We start from the raw sequence: 17111 nt of genomic DNA, 5'->3' as shown, positions 1-17111 counted from the left end.
CAGAGAACCCGCCGGAAATGTCACAAAAATCACTCAGCACACTCTCCCACAACAATAAAGTACAAGGGACCCCCATATATAAACGTCTCAGGTACTTAGCTGCTGAGACGCAGGGTTCCAAGTCCCTGGGGGCGAGTGTTCCGTTCCAGCAGGATCCTGAAGGGCTGCGGATGGAGACCGGTCTCCTGCCAAGCATGGAGAACCGTGCTGGCTCCCACTTCAAGCCAGAGCCCGAGGGATGGTGAAGGAGCGCGGCATGTAAGGCTCCAGCCTTGGAATCAACCTTAACAGCACCGCCGACACAGTGGGGTGAGAAGGGACATGCCGGGGGTCCAGACTTGGACCCGCTTTTCTTCAAACTCTTTCCAAAAATGAAAAATCAGATGAGAATGCATGTGTGGATGTATGCCTCCTGAACACAAAGCGATAAACTGGCTAGATCTGGTTCTCCAGGGGGTGTATAAGCTCAGAGGGAGGAACTACACTTTTGAGTGTAGTACTTTGTGTGTCCTCCGGAGGCAGAAGCTATACACCCAATGTCTGGGTCTCCCATAGGAACGATAAAGAAAAAGTGCTTTGCCTTTACTCGATATTTACCCTGGCTGTGCACGGAGCCCGACACTTCACCGCTCGGCTCCGCCCCCTCCCGCACTCAGCATGTATACACACACACACACACACACACACACTCACCTGTCCTGCAGTCCCCACGGCACTGACGTCCTCAGCGCCACGGCCCCGCTCGGCTCCACCCACCCCGAACTCCGCCCCCCGCACACAACGGAGTCAGACAATGAAATTCTGTACAACGCATCAGTCACATGCGTCAAGCGACACATGTGACTGATGCAAAACAACGGAAATGTGAACCTAGCCGTAGCTGTCTCCTGGTAGAGTACTAGTTTTTGGGCGATGTACACACTGCAGCCCTTCTTTGCTATGTGCCTATGTTGCAGACATTTTTTCAATGCTTTCATGATAAAAAATGCAGAAAGAATGGACAAGCAGCAGATTATTTTCTGCATCAAATCTGCAAAGTGAAAATCCTGAACGTGCACAAAACTTCAGGCTTTTTTCCCCGACTTTGCTGGGATAAGGATTTCTTTCAGGTTTGTGACAAATCTGCAAGCAAAAACGCATTAAAAAAAAAAACCAGCACAAAACATACTGTTTGCACACGGCCTTATACTGCAGCTTTGCTTTCACAATGATAGGCTATGTGCACACGCTGCGTTTTTTTGACACTGCGTTTTTGGCCGCTAAAAATGCACAAAAACGCACCCGCGGCAAAAAACGCATGCGTTTTTACCACGATTTGGTGCGTTTTTGATCTCTGCGTTTTTCTGCGTTTTTCCAATGCCTTGCATGGGGGGAAAACGCAGAAAAACGAAGGAAAGAATTGACATGTCCATTTTTTTTTTTCAAGCTCAAAAACGCAGCTTAAAAAAAAAAAAAAAAAAAAGTTGTGTGCGGACAGCAAAAATGAAAACTCAGACTTTGCTGGGGAAGCAAAGTCATGCAGTTTTGAGCCCAAAAACGCACCTGAAAAACGCGCAAAAACGCCGCGAATAAAGCACTGTGTGCACATAGCCTTACAGTGTAAAAAGATGAATGACTAAAAGCAATAAAATCACAGCCACTCAACTCCGGGGGCCGCTGTTTCCAGTGAATGGAGGAAGGAGGGGGCTTCGTAGGTTCGCAGCGCACTGTGAATTGAGGCCAGACCCCTTTAGCTGGGCCTCCCTTTACACCCCTGGAGAATAAACAGCTGTAAACCCTGTGTAGTACCAAGACCGGAGACAAGCCGCAGACACCTACCAGCCTCTTGGCCTCCATACTCTTCGAACACTTATCCTTTTGCCGTCCGAGGATGGTAACATAATGCTGGACATCGGGGTCAAACATCTCGGCTCCGCAGAAGGCGCTGGGCCACCCGGAGCTGCAGCGGTACACCTCAGCCGGGCAGACGGACATGCTTTCTCGCTGCTTCACCTCTTCATTGTCTTCGGAGAAATCCGGACTGATACACAGACGGTTACAGTCGGGGAACGCTCTGTATGCGAGGTTCTCCTCACTTCCCGCCGGCACCCTGGGGGCACGCGGCTGCTGATCCTTACCGGCGGCGGTCCGTGCTGGAGAATCAGCCATGTCTGTCTCCGTGCCCGCCGCCACCTGCATCTCACAACCTTTAGCGGGAAGAAATAAAAAAAAAAAAAAAAAGGTCAGGAATGGGAGAATTCACAGCGTGAGCGCCGGAAAAGAGAAAATGCCATAAAATAACAGAGATGAGTCACGAGAAGAAATGGTCTGAAAGCAGAAAATCGGGCCGAGAAGCCAAACACATGGGGAAACCTCCGCAGTGCTCAGATTACGAGGCAGGCTGCAGATGAGCAGCAACTAACTAAAGGGAGCCTGTCGGCAGGACGTCACCGCCCAAATTATTTATAGGTGCATGTAGCTCTGTCAAAGACAAGTCCAGCAATACCTTTACATGGCCAGTCCGCTCCTCCATTACTGAGAAATCAGCGGTTGAAATGATATGCAAATGGATGTCATACATCTGAAGCCTCTGTCACTCCAGCTCTATTTCCCACACAGTCTCACCTACATCTGCTTCACTGATAGACTCTATGCTATACGACTTCAGGAAGAGGAGTCGTCAGTCATATGGAGGAGGAGACAGCTCTGTGTTGGAAATAGAGTTGGTGTGACAGAGGCTTCAGATCTACAGACCTCATTAGTGGATTCCTTAGTAAAGGAGGAGCAGAGTGGTTGTGTAAAGGTATTGCTGGTCAATCCATTTCTCCATTACTGAAAAATTACTGTTTGAACTAATATGTGAATGAGGCTGAAGAGCTTCTGTAGATCTGAAGTATCCGTCACTCCAGGTCTATCCCCCACCCAATGTCTCCACCTCCTCCTGCTTGACAGACGTCTCTTTTCTGAAGTCACACAGCATGGAGGCTGTCAGCCAAGCAGGAGGGAGTTGTGGCGTTGTGTGGGGAATAGAGCTAGCGTGACAGAGGCTTCAGATTTACAGAATCATTTACATAATTCATTAGCCAATATCTCAGCAACTGAAGAATAGACTGGTCATGTTAAGGTATTGCTGGTCAATCCATTTCTCCATTACTTGGAAATAGTGTTTGAACTGATATGCATATGAGGCTGAAGAGCTTCTGTAGATCTGAAGCCTTGGTCACTCCAGCTCTATTCCCCACCCAACGTCGCCACCTCCTGCTAGACAGACGTCTCCTTTAGCTGAAGTCACACAATATGGAGGCTGTAAGTCAAGCAGGAGGAAGTGGTAGCGCTGGGTGGGGAATAGAGATGGAGTGACAGAGGCTTCAGATCTACAGTAGCTCAGGGCTGATATCCTGCTGACAGATTCCCATTACATTTCTCTCCATGGGTTTTTAAGCACCAATATGGCAGAGTTTGAGGCTTTCAGTAGCCCACACTACAATCAGTACACCACTGGCACCCCATAATAGTGACTAAGCAGGGTGAAACAAGTCACAAAGAACCATGCGGTCTGTATCTAACCACTTACATTCTACTGTCAAAAGCTCACAGTGTCATTTAACGGGGTTAAACATTGGCGTTAACTGTGGCCAGTATTGTTTTGGGCAGATGCTATCTGTATAACACAGCCAGCATTCGTAGAGCACAAAGTGCATGAGCCAGCTCCTTTCACCTGCATAGCTGTTACATGTTAGAGGGAGTGAAAAGGGATCAAAGTGCAATACCAGATACCCCCACAAAAAAGTGGTACTGTTTCAAGAAAGAAAAAATAAATAAATACCGTATTTTTCAGACTATAAGGCGTACTTTTTTCCCCCCAAATGTTGGGGAAAAGTGGGGGGTGCGTCTTCTAGTCTGAATGTAGGGCTGCAGGGAATGAGGGTGCTGCAGTGGAGCGGGTCATCGGCGGCACGAGCAGGCTGTAGCAGCCTGCCGTGACCACGTGGGCCCGCTCATTTAATATGCACGCCCATCATCCCGCTCATCATCTCTCAGCACTGAAGCCGGCGCTGACAGTTGGGCGGGGTGATGGGCGGGGAATGCGCGCATATTTAACAGCCTGCCTGCATGATCACCCCTGGCAACTACAGCCTGGAGTGCCAGCATGTGCGGCTGTATTCACTGCCCCCCGCGCATCATCATCAGCACGGGGTGCAGTGAATCAGTGTACTCACCGGCCACGATCTCTGCAGCATTGCGATGTCCTCCTGTCTGTGCCGGCGTCGGCTGTGTGGAGGAGACTAGCGGCGCACAGCGATGACGTCATCGCTGCGCACACGTGTCCACACAGTCGCGGCCGGCACAGAGAGGAGGACATCGCAATGCTGCAGGGATCGTGGCCAGCTCCACACTCCAGCGCTGCTGCTGCTGACACAGACGGAGGAGGAGCGATGCTGCAGGAAGTGAGGTAAGGCGAGTATGAACGTTTATTATTTTTATGTGCCACAGGATGCGGGCCGTATACCAGGATGGGGTATATAGCAGGATGAGAGCATATCATGAGCAGGATGGGAGCATATCATGAGCAGGATGGGAGCATATCATGAGCAGGATGGGAGTATATCATGAGCAGGATGGGAGCATATCATGAGCAGGATGAGAGCATATCATGAGCAGGATGGGAGCATATCATGAGCAGGATGGGAGCATATCATGAGCAGGATGGGAGCATATCATGAGCAGGATGGGAGCATATCATGAGCAGGATGGGAGCATATCATGAGCAGGATGGGAGCATATCATGAGCAGGATGGGAGCATATCATGAGCAGGATGGGAGCATATCATGAGCAGGATGGGAGCATATCATGAGCAGGATGGGAGCTATATCATGAGCAGGATGGGGGGTATATCATGAGCAGGATGGGGGGTATATCATGAGCAGGATGGGGGTATATCATGAGCAGGATGGGGGTATATCATGAGCAGGATGGGGGTATATCATGAGCAGGATGGGGGTATATCATGAGCAGGATGGGGGTATATCATGAGCAGGATGGGGGTATATCATGAGCAGGATGGGGGTATATCATGAGCAGGATGGGGGTATATCATGAGCAGGATGGGGGTATATCATGAGCAGGATGGGGGTATATCATGAGCAGGATGGGGGTATATCATGAGCAGGATGGGGGTATATCATGAGCAGGATGGGGGTATATCATGAACAGGATGGGGGTATATCATGAGCAGGATGGGGGTATATCATGAGCAGGATGGGGGTATATCATGAGCAGGATGGGGGTATATTATGAGCAGGATGGGGGTATATTATGAGCAGGATGGGGGTATATTATGAGCAGGATGGGGGTATAATATCAGCAGGATGGGGGTATAATATCAGCAGGATGGGGGTATATTATCAGCAGGATGGGGGTATAGTATATCTTTACATGATAAGCACAAAGTGCATTGACTAGAGCGAATTTACACCTGCCTAGAGGCTGCATGCGGTACTGCAGTCCTGCTCCGTTCATTTCAATGGAGCAGATCTGCAATAACATGCACAGGTGCGGTGCTTTCTGGAAGGAAGCAGACATGTTTTTCCAGGACTGTATAACCCCTTTAATGATTTGTACGAGCCACAAGTCCCAGCAAGTTACAAACACACATTGGACACAGAATTATTCTGAATGATAATTTCTTATCTTTTTCACAAGTCATGATGTGGGATAACGTGTATCCGCCGTGTACCTGGTGGCTTTATATCTACTGTAGGGTCTATGTCCTCCGGTGACAAAGAATAGGGTGGGGATTCCTGCTCTGCAGCCCCACGGGAGGCGATGTCTGCGGCTTCTTCTCCATCCGCCATGTTGGTCTGTTCGCTGGTTGTTTGCCTTTCTTGCTTCCTAGTTTTTCTTGTTTTTCTATTCATTTTCTTTAAGATTTGAGCAGGATTATTGTTCAGAGAAGAATCTGTGGCCGATTTCCTGCAGAAAACAAGAAAAGAAGGGAATTTTGTTTACTTACCGTAAATTCCTTTTCTTCTAGCTCTAATTGGGAGACCCAGACAATTGGGTGTATAGGCTATGCCTCCGGAGGCTGCACAAAGTATTACACTTAAAAGTGTTAAGCCCCTCCCCTTCTGCCTATACACGCCCCGTGCTCTCACGGGATCCCCAGTTTTGGTGCAAAAGCAAGAAGGAGGAAAAAATTATAAACTGGTTTAAAGTAGATTCAATCCGAAGGAATATCGGAGAACTGAAACCATTCAACATGAACAACATGTGTACACAAAAAAAAAAAAAAAAAAAAAACAGGGGCGGGTGCTGGGTCTCCCAATTAGAGCTAGAAGAAAAGGAATTTACGGTAAGTAAACAAAATTCCCTTCTTCTTTGTCGCTCTATTGGGAGACCCAGACAATTGGGATGTCCAAAAGCAATCCCTGGGTGGGTAAAATAATACCTCGTAATAGAGCCGAAAAAACGGCCCCTTCCTACAGGTGGGCAACCGCCGCCTGAAGGACACGTCTGCCTATGCTGGCATCCGCCGAAGCATAGGTATGAACCTGATAGTGTTTCGTGAAAGTGTGCAGGCTCGACCAGGTAGCCGCCTGACACACCTGCTGAGCCGTAGCCTGGTGCCTCAAAGCCCAGGACGCGTCCACGGCTCTGGTAGAATGGGCCTTCAGCCCTGAGAGAACCGGAAGCCCAGCCGAACGGTAGGCTTCGAAAATTGGCTCTTTGATCCACCGAGTCAAGGTTGATTTGGAAGCCTGTGACCCTTTACGCTGGCCAGCGACAAGGACAAAGAGTGCATCCGAGCGGCGCAGAGGCGCCGTACGAGAAATGTAGAGTCTGAGTGCTCTCACCAGATCTAACAAGTGCAAATCCTTTTCACATTGGTGAACTGGATGAGGACAAAAAGAAGGTAAGGAGATATCCTGATTGAGATGAAAGGGGGATACCACCTTAGGGAAAAATTCCGGAACCGGACGCAGAACCACCTTGTCCTGGTGAAAACCAGGAAAGGGGCCTTGCATGACAGCGCTGCTAGCTCAGACACTCTCCGAAGTGAAGTGACTGGTACTAGAAAAACCACTTTCTGCGAAAGGCGTGAGAGCGAAATATCTCTCATTGGCTCGAATGGTGGTTTCTGAAGAACATCAGCACCCTGTTCAGATCCGAAGGTTGTAACGGCCGCTTGTAAAAAGGAACGATATGACAAACCCCCTGCAGGAACGTGTGTACCTGTGGAAGTCTGGCTAGGCACTTCTGGAAAAAACACAGAGAGCGCTGAGACTTGTCCCTTAAGGGAGCCAAGCGACAAACCCTTTTCCAGTCCAAATTGAAGGAAGGACAGGGAAGGGGGCAAGGCGAATGGCCAGGGAGAAAAAACCCTGAGCAGAGCACCACGACAGGAATATTTTCCGCGTCCTGTGGTTAGACCTTGGCGGACGTTTGTTTACTAGCCTGTCTCATAGTGGCAATGGCTTCTTGAGATAATCCTGAAGACGCTAGAATCCAGGACTCAATGGCCACACAGCCAGGTTGAGGGCCCCAGAATTCAGATGGAAAAAACGGCCCTTGAGACAGCAATTCTGGTCGGTTTGGCAGTGCCCCCGGTTGGCCGACCGTGAGATGCCACAGATCCGGGACCACGACCTCCTCGGCCAGTCTGGAGCGACGGGGATGACGCGGCGGCAGCCGCGGCAGTCTGCCGTGATCTTGCGTAACACTCTGGGCAACCGTGCCAACGGTGGGAGCACGTAAGTAAGCTGAAACTGCAACCAGTGTTGAACGAAGGCGTCTGTCGCCATAGCTCTGGGATCTTGAGACTGTGCTATGAACGTCGGAACCTTGTTGTGGTGCCGGAACGCAATTAGGTCGACGTCCGGCATGCCCTAGTGGCAACATATCTCGTGAAACCCGTCCTGGTGAAGGGACCCTTGCTCTGCGTCCATGCCCTGGCGACTGAGAAAGTCTGCCCCAAGTGTTCCACGCCTGGGATGTGAACTGCGGATATGGTGGAGGCTGTGGCTTCCATCCACAGCAGAAGCCGCCGGACTGTAAGCCACCGCTGTGGAGTTGTCCGACTGAACTCGGATCTTCTTACCTTCCAGCCACTGCTGGAACGCTTTTAGGACGAGATACACAGCTCTGATCTCCAGAACATTGATCAGAAGCGAGGACTCAATGGTGAGTCCACGTACCTTGAGCCCTGTGGTGGAGAAAAATTGCTCCCCACGGAAACCTACTCACGTCCGTCGTGACCGCTGCCCAGGATGGGAGAAGGAAGGAATTTCCCCTCGACAATGAAGTGGTATGCCTGAGAGAGGGAGACGTTCCTGTTGAGGAATGTCGGTTTCCTGTCTCCTTGCGTAGGAGTCCCTTTAGGACGCTGATGAACACTGCGTGAAAGGGACTGCCCCCATTGCTGCCACCATCTTCCCGAGGAAGTGCGTGGGGCGCCTCAAGGGGAGTGACTGACCTAGAGATTGCACCCCCGTCTGTAGTGAACGGTGTTTGTTCAGCGGAAGCTTCACTATCGCTGAGAGGGTATGACAACTCCATGTCAAGATATGTCAAGGATTGGGCCGGTGTCAGATTTGACTTTGGAAAATTGATGATCCACCCGAAAGTCTGGAGAGTATCCAGAGTAGCGGTGAGGCTGTGCTGGCATGCCTCTTGAGAGGGAGCCTTGACCAGCAGATCGTCTAAGGAAGGGATCACCGAGTGACCCTGAGAGTGTAGGATCGCAAGTACTGCAGCCATGATCTTGGTGAAAACCTGTGGGGCTGTCGCCAGGCCGAACGGCAGTGCCACGAACTTCAGGTGTTCATCTCCGATGGCGAAGCGCAGGAAGCGCTGATGCTCTGGAGCAATAAGTACGTGGAGATAAGCCTCCTTGATATCGATCGATGCAAGGAAATTTCCTTGGGACATTGAGGCGATGACGGAGCGGAGGGATTCCATCCTGAACCGCTTGGCTTTTACATGTTTGTGGAGCAGTTTTAGGTCCAGGACAGGACGGAAAGATCCGTCCTTCTTTGGGACCACAAACAGGTTGGAGTAAAAACCGTGACCCTGTTGCTGAAGAGGAACCGGGATCACCACTCCTTCTGTTTTCAGAGTGCCCAGCGCCTGTAGAAGAGCATCGGCTCGCCCGGGAGGCGGGGATGTTCTGAAAAATCAAGTCGGAGGACGAGAGTTGACTCTATCCTGTGACCGTGAGACAGAATGTCTCTCACCCAACGGTCCTTAACCTGTGGCAGCGAAATGTCTGAAAGGCGGGAGAGCCTGTCTCCGACCGAGGATGGGGTGTGAGGGCCATAGGTCATGAGGAAGCCGACTTGGTGGCGGCACCTCCGGCGGTCTTTTAAGGGCGTGCCTTAGACCGCCATGGATCGGAGTTCCTCTGACCCTTCTGAGGACGTTTGGGCGAGGAGAATTGGGACCTGCCCGCGCCCGGAAAGGACCGAAACCTCGACTGTCCCATTCTCTGTTGGGGTAATCTTGGTTTGGTCTGGGGTAGGATGTTTCCTTTCCCAGGATTGGTTGATGATTTCATCCAGCCTCTCACCAAACAAACGGTCGCCAGAAAATGGCAAACCGGTTAAGCACTGTTTTGGAAGCTGAGTCTGCCTTCCATTCCTGAAGCCACAAGGCCCTGCATATTGCCACCGAATTGTCGGCTGCAACCGCCGTACGGCTCGCAGAGTCCAGGACAGCATTAATAGCGTAGGACGCAATGCCGAAGTTTGAGAGGTTACAGACGCCACTTGCGGCGCAGACGTACGTGCAAGTGCGTCAATTTGCGCCTGACCCGCTGCAATAGCTTGGAGCGCCCATAGGGCTGCGAATGCTGGAGCAAAAGGCGCGCCGATAGCTTCATAGATGGATTTCAACCAGAGCTCCATCTGTCTGTCAGTGGCATCCCTGAGCGAATCCCCATCTTCAACTGCCACTATGGATCTAGCCGCCAGTCTAGAGATTGGAGAATCCACCTTGGGACACTGAGTCCAGCCCTGACCACGTCAGGGGGGAAGGGATAAAGTGTATCCTTAAAGCGCTTGGAAGAAACGCTTATCCGGACAAACTCGGCGTGTCTGGACTGCCTCCGAGACGTCAGAGTGATCCAGAAACCTACTCGCTGTACTCTTGGGGGACCTTGAGACGGTGACCCTTCTGCTGGATGAGCCTGAGAGAGAAACATCCAGCATCATTTTTATGGACGCAATAAGAGCATTCACTATGGCGTCCGCCTCAGGGATATCAAGGTAGAGAGCGGCATCAGGATCAGAATCCTGATCAGCCACCTCCTCTTCTGATACAGAGAGTCATTTCTCTGAGACCCTGAACAATGTGATGAGGTCGAGGGGGTGTCTAAGCGAGCTCGCCTAAGCGGTCTGGGACTGCGGTCCGTGTCAGAGCTTCACCCTGGGACCTATGAGACACCCCTGGGGAACATTGTTGTTCCAACTGAGGGGAATAGAGGGCAGTGATTGTACAGTGCCCATGGTCTGAGATACCAGTCTGGACTGCCAGCTTCTAGTATTTTAGCCATAGTCTCAGAAAGTCTGTCAGTAAAAACTGCAAACTCCGTCCCTGTCACCTGGATCTGTTTGGTTGTTGTCCCTGGGACCCCTTGAGCAGAGGCCAGAACAAATGCCACAGGGGTCCACACCATGAGGGTCAATGGAACCTGCCGGTTTGCACATGCCGCGCTGGCAGCTCAGTAAGCCTGTGTTTTGTTGCCCCTTGAGCCACATTACAGGGTATATGACCAGAAAATTGACTGTGCACCATACAGTGTAAAGTATAGCAAAGATATAAACTCTAAACACACTACTACACCAGGGAAATCAGCACCTCAGGTGCTGCTTACCGCCCGCTGAAAGCGGTTGTGTGGCCCCCTGAACTCGTGCCTGGGTCCCCCAGAGTTTGTCTCCCCTCTGCAGCGTCCTAGGAGCTGACAGTAATGGCTGCCGGTGTCCTGAGGAGATGAGGGAGTCGTGGGCGTGACCGAGAAAGTGAGGGAGTTGGAGTCACAGTGTGCACAGTGAGGGGGGTGGAGTATGCAAAGCATGCTCCAGCCCTCAGTGCTGCTCGACCTGTGCAGCGTCCCGCCCTTCCCCTGACTGGCAGGGCTGAGGGCGGGAAGAACGGAGACTAGGCCCAAAAAGCCGGGGACTCTAGTTATAAGCGCGGCCGCCGTAAAAGCGCGGCCAGCGCAGAGTCCCCGGCGCACTACAAGTCCCAGCCGCGCCTCAGTAAAAACAATGGCGGCGGTCAGCGCGGCCGTCCCCATACACAAATACACTCAGCACCGCTGCAGTGTATAATGGCACCAAAGGCGGTCAGCGCCGCAGTCCCCGGTGCACTAGCACACCCAGCAATGCTGGAGTGCTGCTGTGCGCGGTCCCCACGGGGACACAGAGTACCTCAAAGATGCAGGGCCCTGTCCCTGATCGATACCCGGCTCCTATCCAGCAGGCTCCACAGGAGTTGTGGATGGAGCACGGCCTCAGTGCCTGGAGACCGATAGGATCCCACTTCCACCAGAGCCCTGAGGGGGATGGGGAAGGAAAACAGCATGTGGGCTCCAGCCTCCGTACCCGCAATGGGTACCTCAACCTTAACAACACCGCCGACAAAGAGTGGGGTGAGAAGGGAGCATGCTGGGGGCCCTATATGGGCCCTCTTTTCTTCCATCCGAAATAGTCAGCAGCTGCTGCTGACTAATCTGTGGAGCTGTGCTGTGCATGTCTGCCTCCTTCGCACAAAGCAAAAAACTGGGGATCCCGTGAGAGCACGGGGCGTGTATAGGCAGAAGGGGAGGGGCTTAACACTTTTAAGTGTAATACTTTGTGCAGCCTCCGGAGGCATAGCCTATACACCCAATTGTCTGGGTCTCCCAATAGAGCGACAAAGAAAGGTGATCTTCAAATTACAAGTGATGCTTTCTGACGTCCAAAAAATCATTTAAAAGAGCCGCCCCCCTTTTGTGTAACTTGCTCTCCGTTGCCTGTTGTAAAAAGTAATCAGTCTCCAGCAGCTGAGACCCTGACAGACTACAGAAAGGTGCAGGACCGTGCGGCCAGACAGCAAGGCAGGGGCGGGACCGTGCGGCCAGACAGCAAGGCAGGGGCGGGACCGTGCAGCCAGACAGCAAGGCAGGGGCGGGACCGTGTGTCTATACAGCAAGGCAGGGGTGGGACTCTCTCTGCTCCTGCTCTCCTGTCTGACAAACTCTAAACAAACAGATGGCACAGACCAGCGATGTTTACATTGCTCAACAGAATGTATTATCTGAAGAGAAACAAAGTCCTGCACCTATAGTGCTGGCAGAATACCATGAAGTGGATTAGTCTGATTACTGAAAATTAAAGGATAGGAAGTTAAACGTTATAAGATTCAAGGCAGTTGCCAAATAAACAATCTTTCTTGCCAAGAGAGCAGGACACCCCTGTGCTGTCCCTCTTCATAGTGGTCAATAACCGCATCTGAAATAGTTGAATGTCCTCAAGTACAATACTCCTATTCACTGACTGTGGATGGAGGCCGCTGAATGAACACTTTTGCCAGTTCCAATCATCTCAATGGGAGAGGGACAGGGTCATTTGTTCTCGCAAAGCTTTTCTTCTCCATAGAGATGATTGGGAGAGTTAGCCTAAAAAATAGATTATTTTTTTCTTTTCCTAGCGCCACTTTTGTCTGTGGGTGGTGTCTGGTATTGCAGGTTACCCCGTGCACTTAACAGGAATCTGTCCGCAGAATTTTACACAAAACTATTTTATGAGCATATATCCCTTTCAAAAGACAAGTAGAGCAGTACCTTTATATGGCCAGTCCCTTCATCATTTACTGAGAAATCAGCGGTTGAAGTGATAATGCAAATGGATGTCATAGATCTGAAGCCTCTGTCACGCAAGCTCTATTCCCCACCCAGTGTCAGCTACATCTGCTTGACTAATAGACTCTATGCTGTGTGTCTTCAGGAAAAGGAGTAGTCAGTCGAGAAGGAGGAGACAGCTCCTCCTCCTGAATAATCAGCGTTTTAAATGATATTTAAATGCCTGTGGTAGATTTGAAGTATCCGTCACTCCAGCTCTATTCCCAACCCTGCGCTGACTCCTCCTACCTGACCGATCCTATGCCACAAGTCAAACAGCATAGAAGCTGTCAGTCAAGCAGGGAGAGGCGGTGCTTGGCAGGGAACTAAATAGATATGCAAGTTAGGTTGAAGAGCTTATGTAGATCTGAATCCTCTGGCACTCCAGCTCTATACCCAAAGCAGCGCCGCCTCATCCTACTTGACTGACTGCTTCTTTGCTTGAAGTCACACAGAATAGAGGCTGTCAGTCAAGAAGGAAGAGGCGGTGCTTGGCAGGAAACTAAATGGATATGAAAGTTAGGTTGAAGAGCTTATGTAGATCTGAATCCTTTGGCACTCCAGCTCTATTCCCAACCCAGCATCGCTTCCTCCTACATGACAGACTGCTTATTTGCCTGAAATCACACAGCATAGAGGCTGTCAGTCAAGCAGGAAGAGGCAGCGCTTCACCGGCAGTAGAGCTGGAGTGACAGGCTTCAGATCTACAGCTCTTCAACCTAATTTGCATATCAGTTCAAACACTGAATTATTAATAATGGAGGAAAGGACTGACCAATAATAAGTGTACATGGCCAGTCTGTTTCTCAAATCAGTTACTGTATTGATATGTAAATGCGTCTGTACATTTGAAACCTCCTAGCGCAGCCTCCTCCTGCTTGACTGACCACCCCCTATGTGAATAATCTATAGATCAAGCAGATGTGGGTGGCACTGGGCAACTACTTTGTCTGAAGTCACATAGCATATAGGCTGTCAGTCAAGCAGGAGGGGGCAGGATTCGGCAGGGAATAGAGCTGGAGTGACAGAGGCTTCAGATCTACCACAGCCATTTGCATATGAAGTCACTGCTGACCAGATCGAGGACCAGATTGACCATGGTAAAGTTTTGCTGGTCTTGTCTTTGAAAGAACTACATGCTCATATAATTAGTTTGGGGTGAAATCCTGTTATCAGATTCCTTTTAAAATAGAGATGAGACATGGACCTAAAGAAGGGAATTTTGTTTACTTACCGTAAATTCCTTTTCTTCTAGCTCCTATTGGGAGACCCAGACAATTGGGTGTATAGCTTCTGCCTCCGGAGGCCACACAAAGTATTACACTTAAAAGTGTAAACCCCTCCCCTCTGCCTATACACCCCCCCGTGCATCACGGGCTCCTCAGTTTTGGTGCAAAAGCAGGAAGGAGGAAACTTATAAATTGGTCTAAGGTAAATTCAATCCGAAGGATGTTCGGAGAACTGAAAACCATGAACCAAAAGAACAATTCAACATGAACAACATGTGTACACAAAAGAACAACAGCCCGAAGGGAACAGGGGCGGGTGCTGGGTCTCCCAATAGGAGCTAGAAGAAAAGGAATTTACGGTAAGTAAACAAAATTCCCTTCTTCTTTGTCGCTCCATTGGGAGACCCAGACAATTGGGACGTCCAAAAGCAGTCCCTGGGTGGGTAAAAGAATACCTCGGTAATAGAGCCGTAAAACGGCCCCTTCCTACAGGTGGGCTACCGCCGCCTGAAGGACTTGCCTACCTAGGCTGGCATCTGCCGAAGCGTAGGTATGCACCTGATAGTGTTTCGTGAAAGTGTGCAGACTCGACCAGGTAGCCGCCTGACACACCTGCTGAGCCGTAGCCTGGTGCCGCAATGCCCAGGACGCACCCACGGCCCTGGTAGAATGGGCTTTCAGCCCTGAAGGAACCGGAAGCCCCGAAGAACGGTAAGCTTCAAGAATTGGTTCCTTGATCCACCGAGCCAAGGTTGACTTGGAAGCCTGCGACCCTTTACGCTGGCCAGCGACAAGGACAAAGAGCGCATCCGAGCGGCGCAGGGGCGCCGTACGAGAAATGTAGAGCCGGAGTGCTCTCACCAGATCTAACAAGTGCAAATCCTTTTCACATTGGTGAACTGGATGAGGACAAAAAGAAGGTAAGGAGATATCCTGATTGAGATGAAAAGGGGATACCACCTTAGGGAGAAATTCCGGAACCGGACGCAGAACCACCTTGTCCTGGTGAAACACCAGGAAGGGGGCTTTGCATGACAGTGCAGCTAGCTCAGACACTCTCCGAAGTGATGTGACTGCCACTAGGAAGACCACCTTCTGTGAAAGGCGTGAAAGAGAAATATCTCTCATTGGCTCGAAAGGTGGTTTCTGAAGAGCCGTTAGCACCTTGTTCAGATCCCAGGGTTCTAACGGGCGCTTGTAAGGAGGGACAATGTGGCAAACCCCCTGCAGGAACGTGCGTACCTGCGGAAGCCTGGCTAGACGCTTTTGAAAGAACACAGAGAGCGCCGAGACTTGTCCCTTAAGAGAGCCGAGAGACAAACCCTTTTCCATTCCGGATTGAAGGAAGGACAGAAAAGTGGGCAAGGCAAATGGCCAGGGAGTAAAACCCTGATCAGAGCACCAGGATAAGAAGATCCTCCACGTCCTGTGGTAGATCTTGGCGGACGTTGGTTTCCTGGCCTGTCTCATAGTGGCAATGACCTCTTGAGATAATCCTGAAGACGCTAGGATCCAGGACTCAATGGCCACACAGTCAGGTTGAGGGCCGCAGAATTCAGATGGAAAAATGGCCCTTGAGACAGTAAGTCTGGACGGTCTGGTAGTGCCCACGGTTGACCCACCGTGAGATGCCACAGATCCGGGTACCACGACCTCCTCGGCCAGTCTGGGGCGATGAGGATGGCGCGGCGGCATTCGGACCTGATCTTGCGTAATACTCTGGGCAGCAGTGCCAGAGGAGGAAATACATAAGGCAGCCGAAACTGCGACCAATCCTGAACTAATGCGTCTGCCGCCAGAGCTCTGTGATCTTGAGACCGTGCCATGAATGCCGGGACCTTGTTGTTGTGCCGGGACGCCATTAGGTCGACGTCCGGCTTCCCCCAGCGGCAACAGATCTCTTGAAAACACGTCCGGGTGAAGAGACCATTCCCCTGCGTCCATGCCCTGGCGACTGAGAAAGTCTGCTTCCCAGTTTTCTACGCCCGGGATGTGAACTGCGGAGATGGTGGAGGCTGTGGTTTCCACCCACAGCAGAATCCGCCGAACTTCCTGGAAGGCTTGCCGACTGCGTGTGCCGCCTTGGTGGTTGATGTATGCCACCGCCGTGGCGTTGTCCGACTGAATTCGGATCTGCCTGCCTTCCAGCCACGGCTGGAACGCCTTTAGGGCTAGATACACTGCCCTTATCTCCAGAACATTGATCTGAAGGGAGGACTCTGGCTGAGTCCAGGTACCCTGAGCCCTGTGGTGGAGGAACACCGCTCCCCACCCTGACAGACTCGCGTCCGTCGTGACCACAGCCCAGGATGGGGGTAGGAATGATTTCCCCTTCGACAAAGAAGTGGGAAGAAGCCACCACTGAAGGGAGGCCTTGGCTGCCCGAGAAAGAGAGACGTTCCTGTCGAGGGACGTCGACTTCCTGTCCCATTTGCGGAGAATGTCCCATTGAAGTGGACGCAGATGAAACTGCGCAAATGGAACTGCCTACATTGCTGCCACCATCTTCCCTAGGAAGTGCATGAGGCGCCTCAAGGGGTGCGACTGGGCTCGAAGGAGAGATTGCACCCCTGTCCGTAGTGAACGCTGTTTGTCCAGCGGAAGTTTCACTATCGCTGAGAGAGTATGAAACTCCATCCCGAGATATGTCAGCGATTGGGTCGGTGTCAATTTTTACTTTGGGAAATTGATGATCCACCCGAATCTCTGGAGAGTCTCCAGAGCAATGTTCAGGCTGTGTTAGCATGCCACCCAAGAGGGGGCCTTGACAAGGAGATCGTCTAAGTAAGGGATCACCGAGTGTCCCTGAGAGTGTAGGACCGCCACCACGGATGCCATGACGTTGGTGAAGACCCGTGGGGCTGTCGCCAGGCCGAAAGGCAGTGCCACGAACTGAAGGTGTTCGTCTCCGATGGCGAAACGCAGGAAGCGCTGATGCTCTGGTGCAATCGGCACGTGGAGATAAGCATCCCTGATGTCGATTGATGCTAGGAAGTCTCCTTGGGACATCGAGGCGATGACGGAG

General features: G+C 51.3%; 1 protein-coding gene across 1 annotated transcript in view; it reads right to left on the bottom strand.

Moving 5' to 3' along the window:
• KNDC1 (kinase non-catalytic C-lobe domain containing 1) overlaps positions 1-17111 on the bottom strand; it is a 218366-nt gene that overhangs the window by 82519 nt on the left and 118736 nt on the right. The window contains exons 16-17 of the mRNA XM_075348552.1: positions 5718-5953; positions 1819-2186 (exon numbers count right to left, since the gene is read on the bottom strand). Coding sequence (XP_075204667.1) covers positions 1819-2186; positions 5718-5953 — 604 coding nt within the window. The remainder of the gene's footprint in view (positions 1-1818; positions 2187-5717; positions 5954-17111) is intronic.

This window comes from Anomaloglossus baeobatrachus, chromosome 5, assembly GCF_048569485.1.
Source record: "Anomaloglossus baeobatrachus isolate aAnoBae1 chromosome 5, aAnoBae1.hap1, whole genome shotgun sequence".
NCBI lineage: Eukaryota > Metazoa > Chordata > Amphibia > Anura > Aromobatidae > Anomaloglossus > Anomaloglossus baeobatrachus.
Note: the sequence above shows the minus strand (reverse complement) of the source record. Positions and strands in the feature narration are given on the sequence as shown.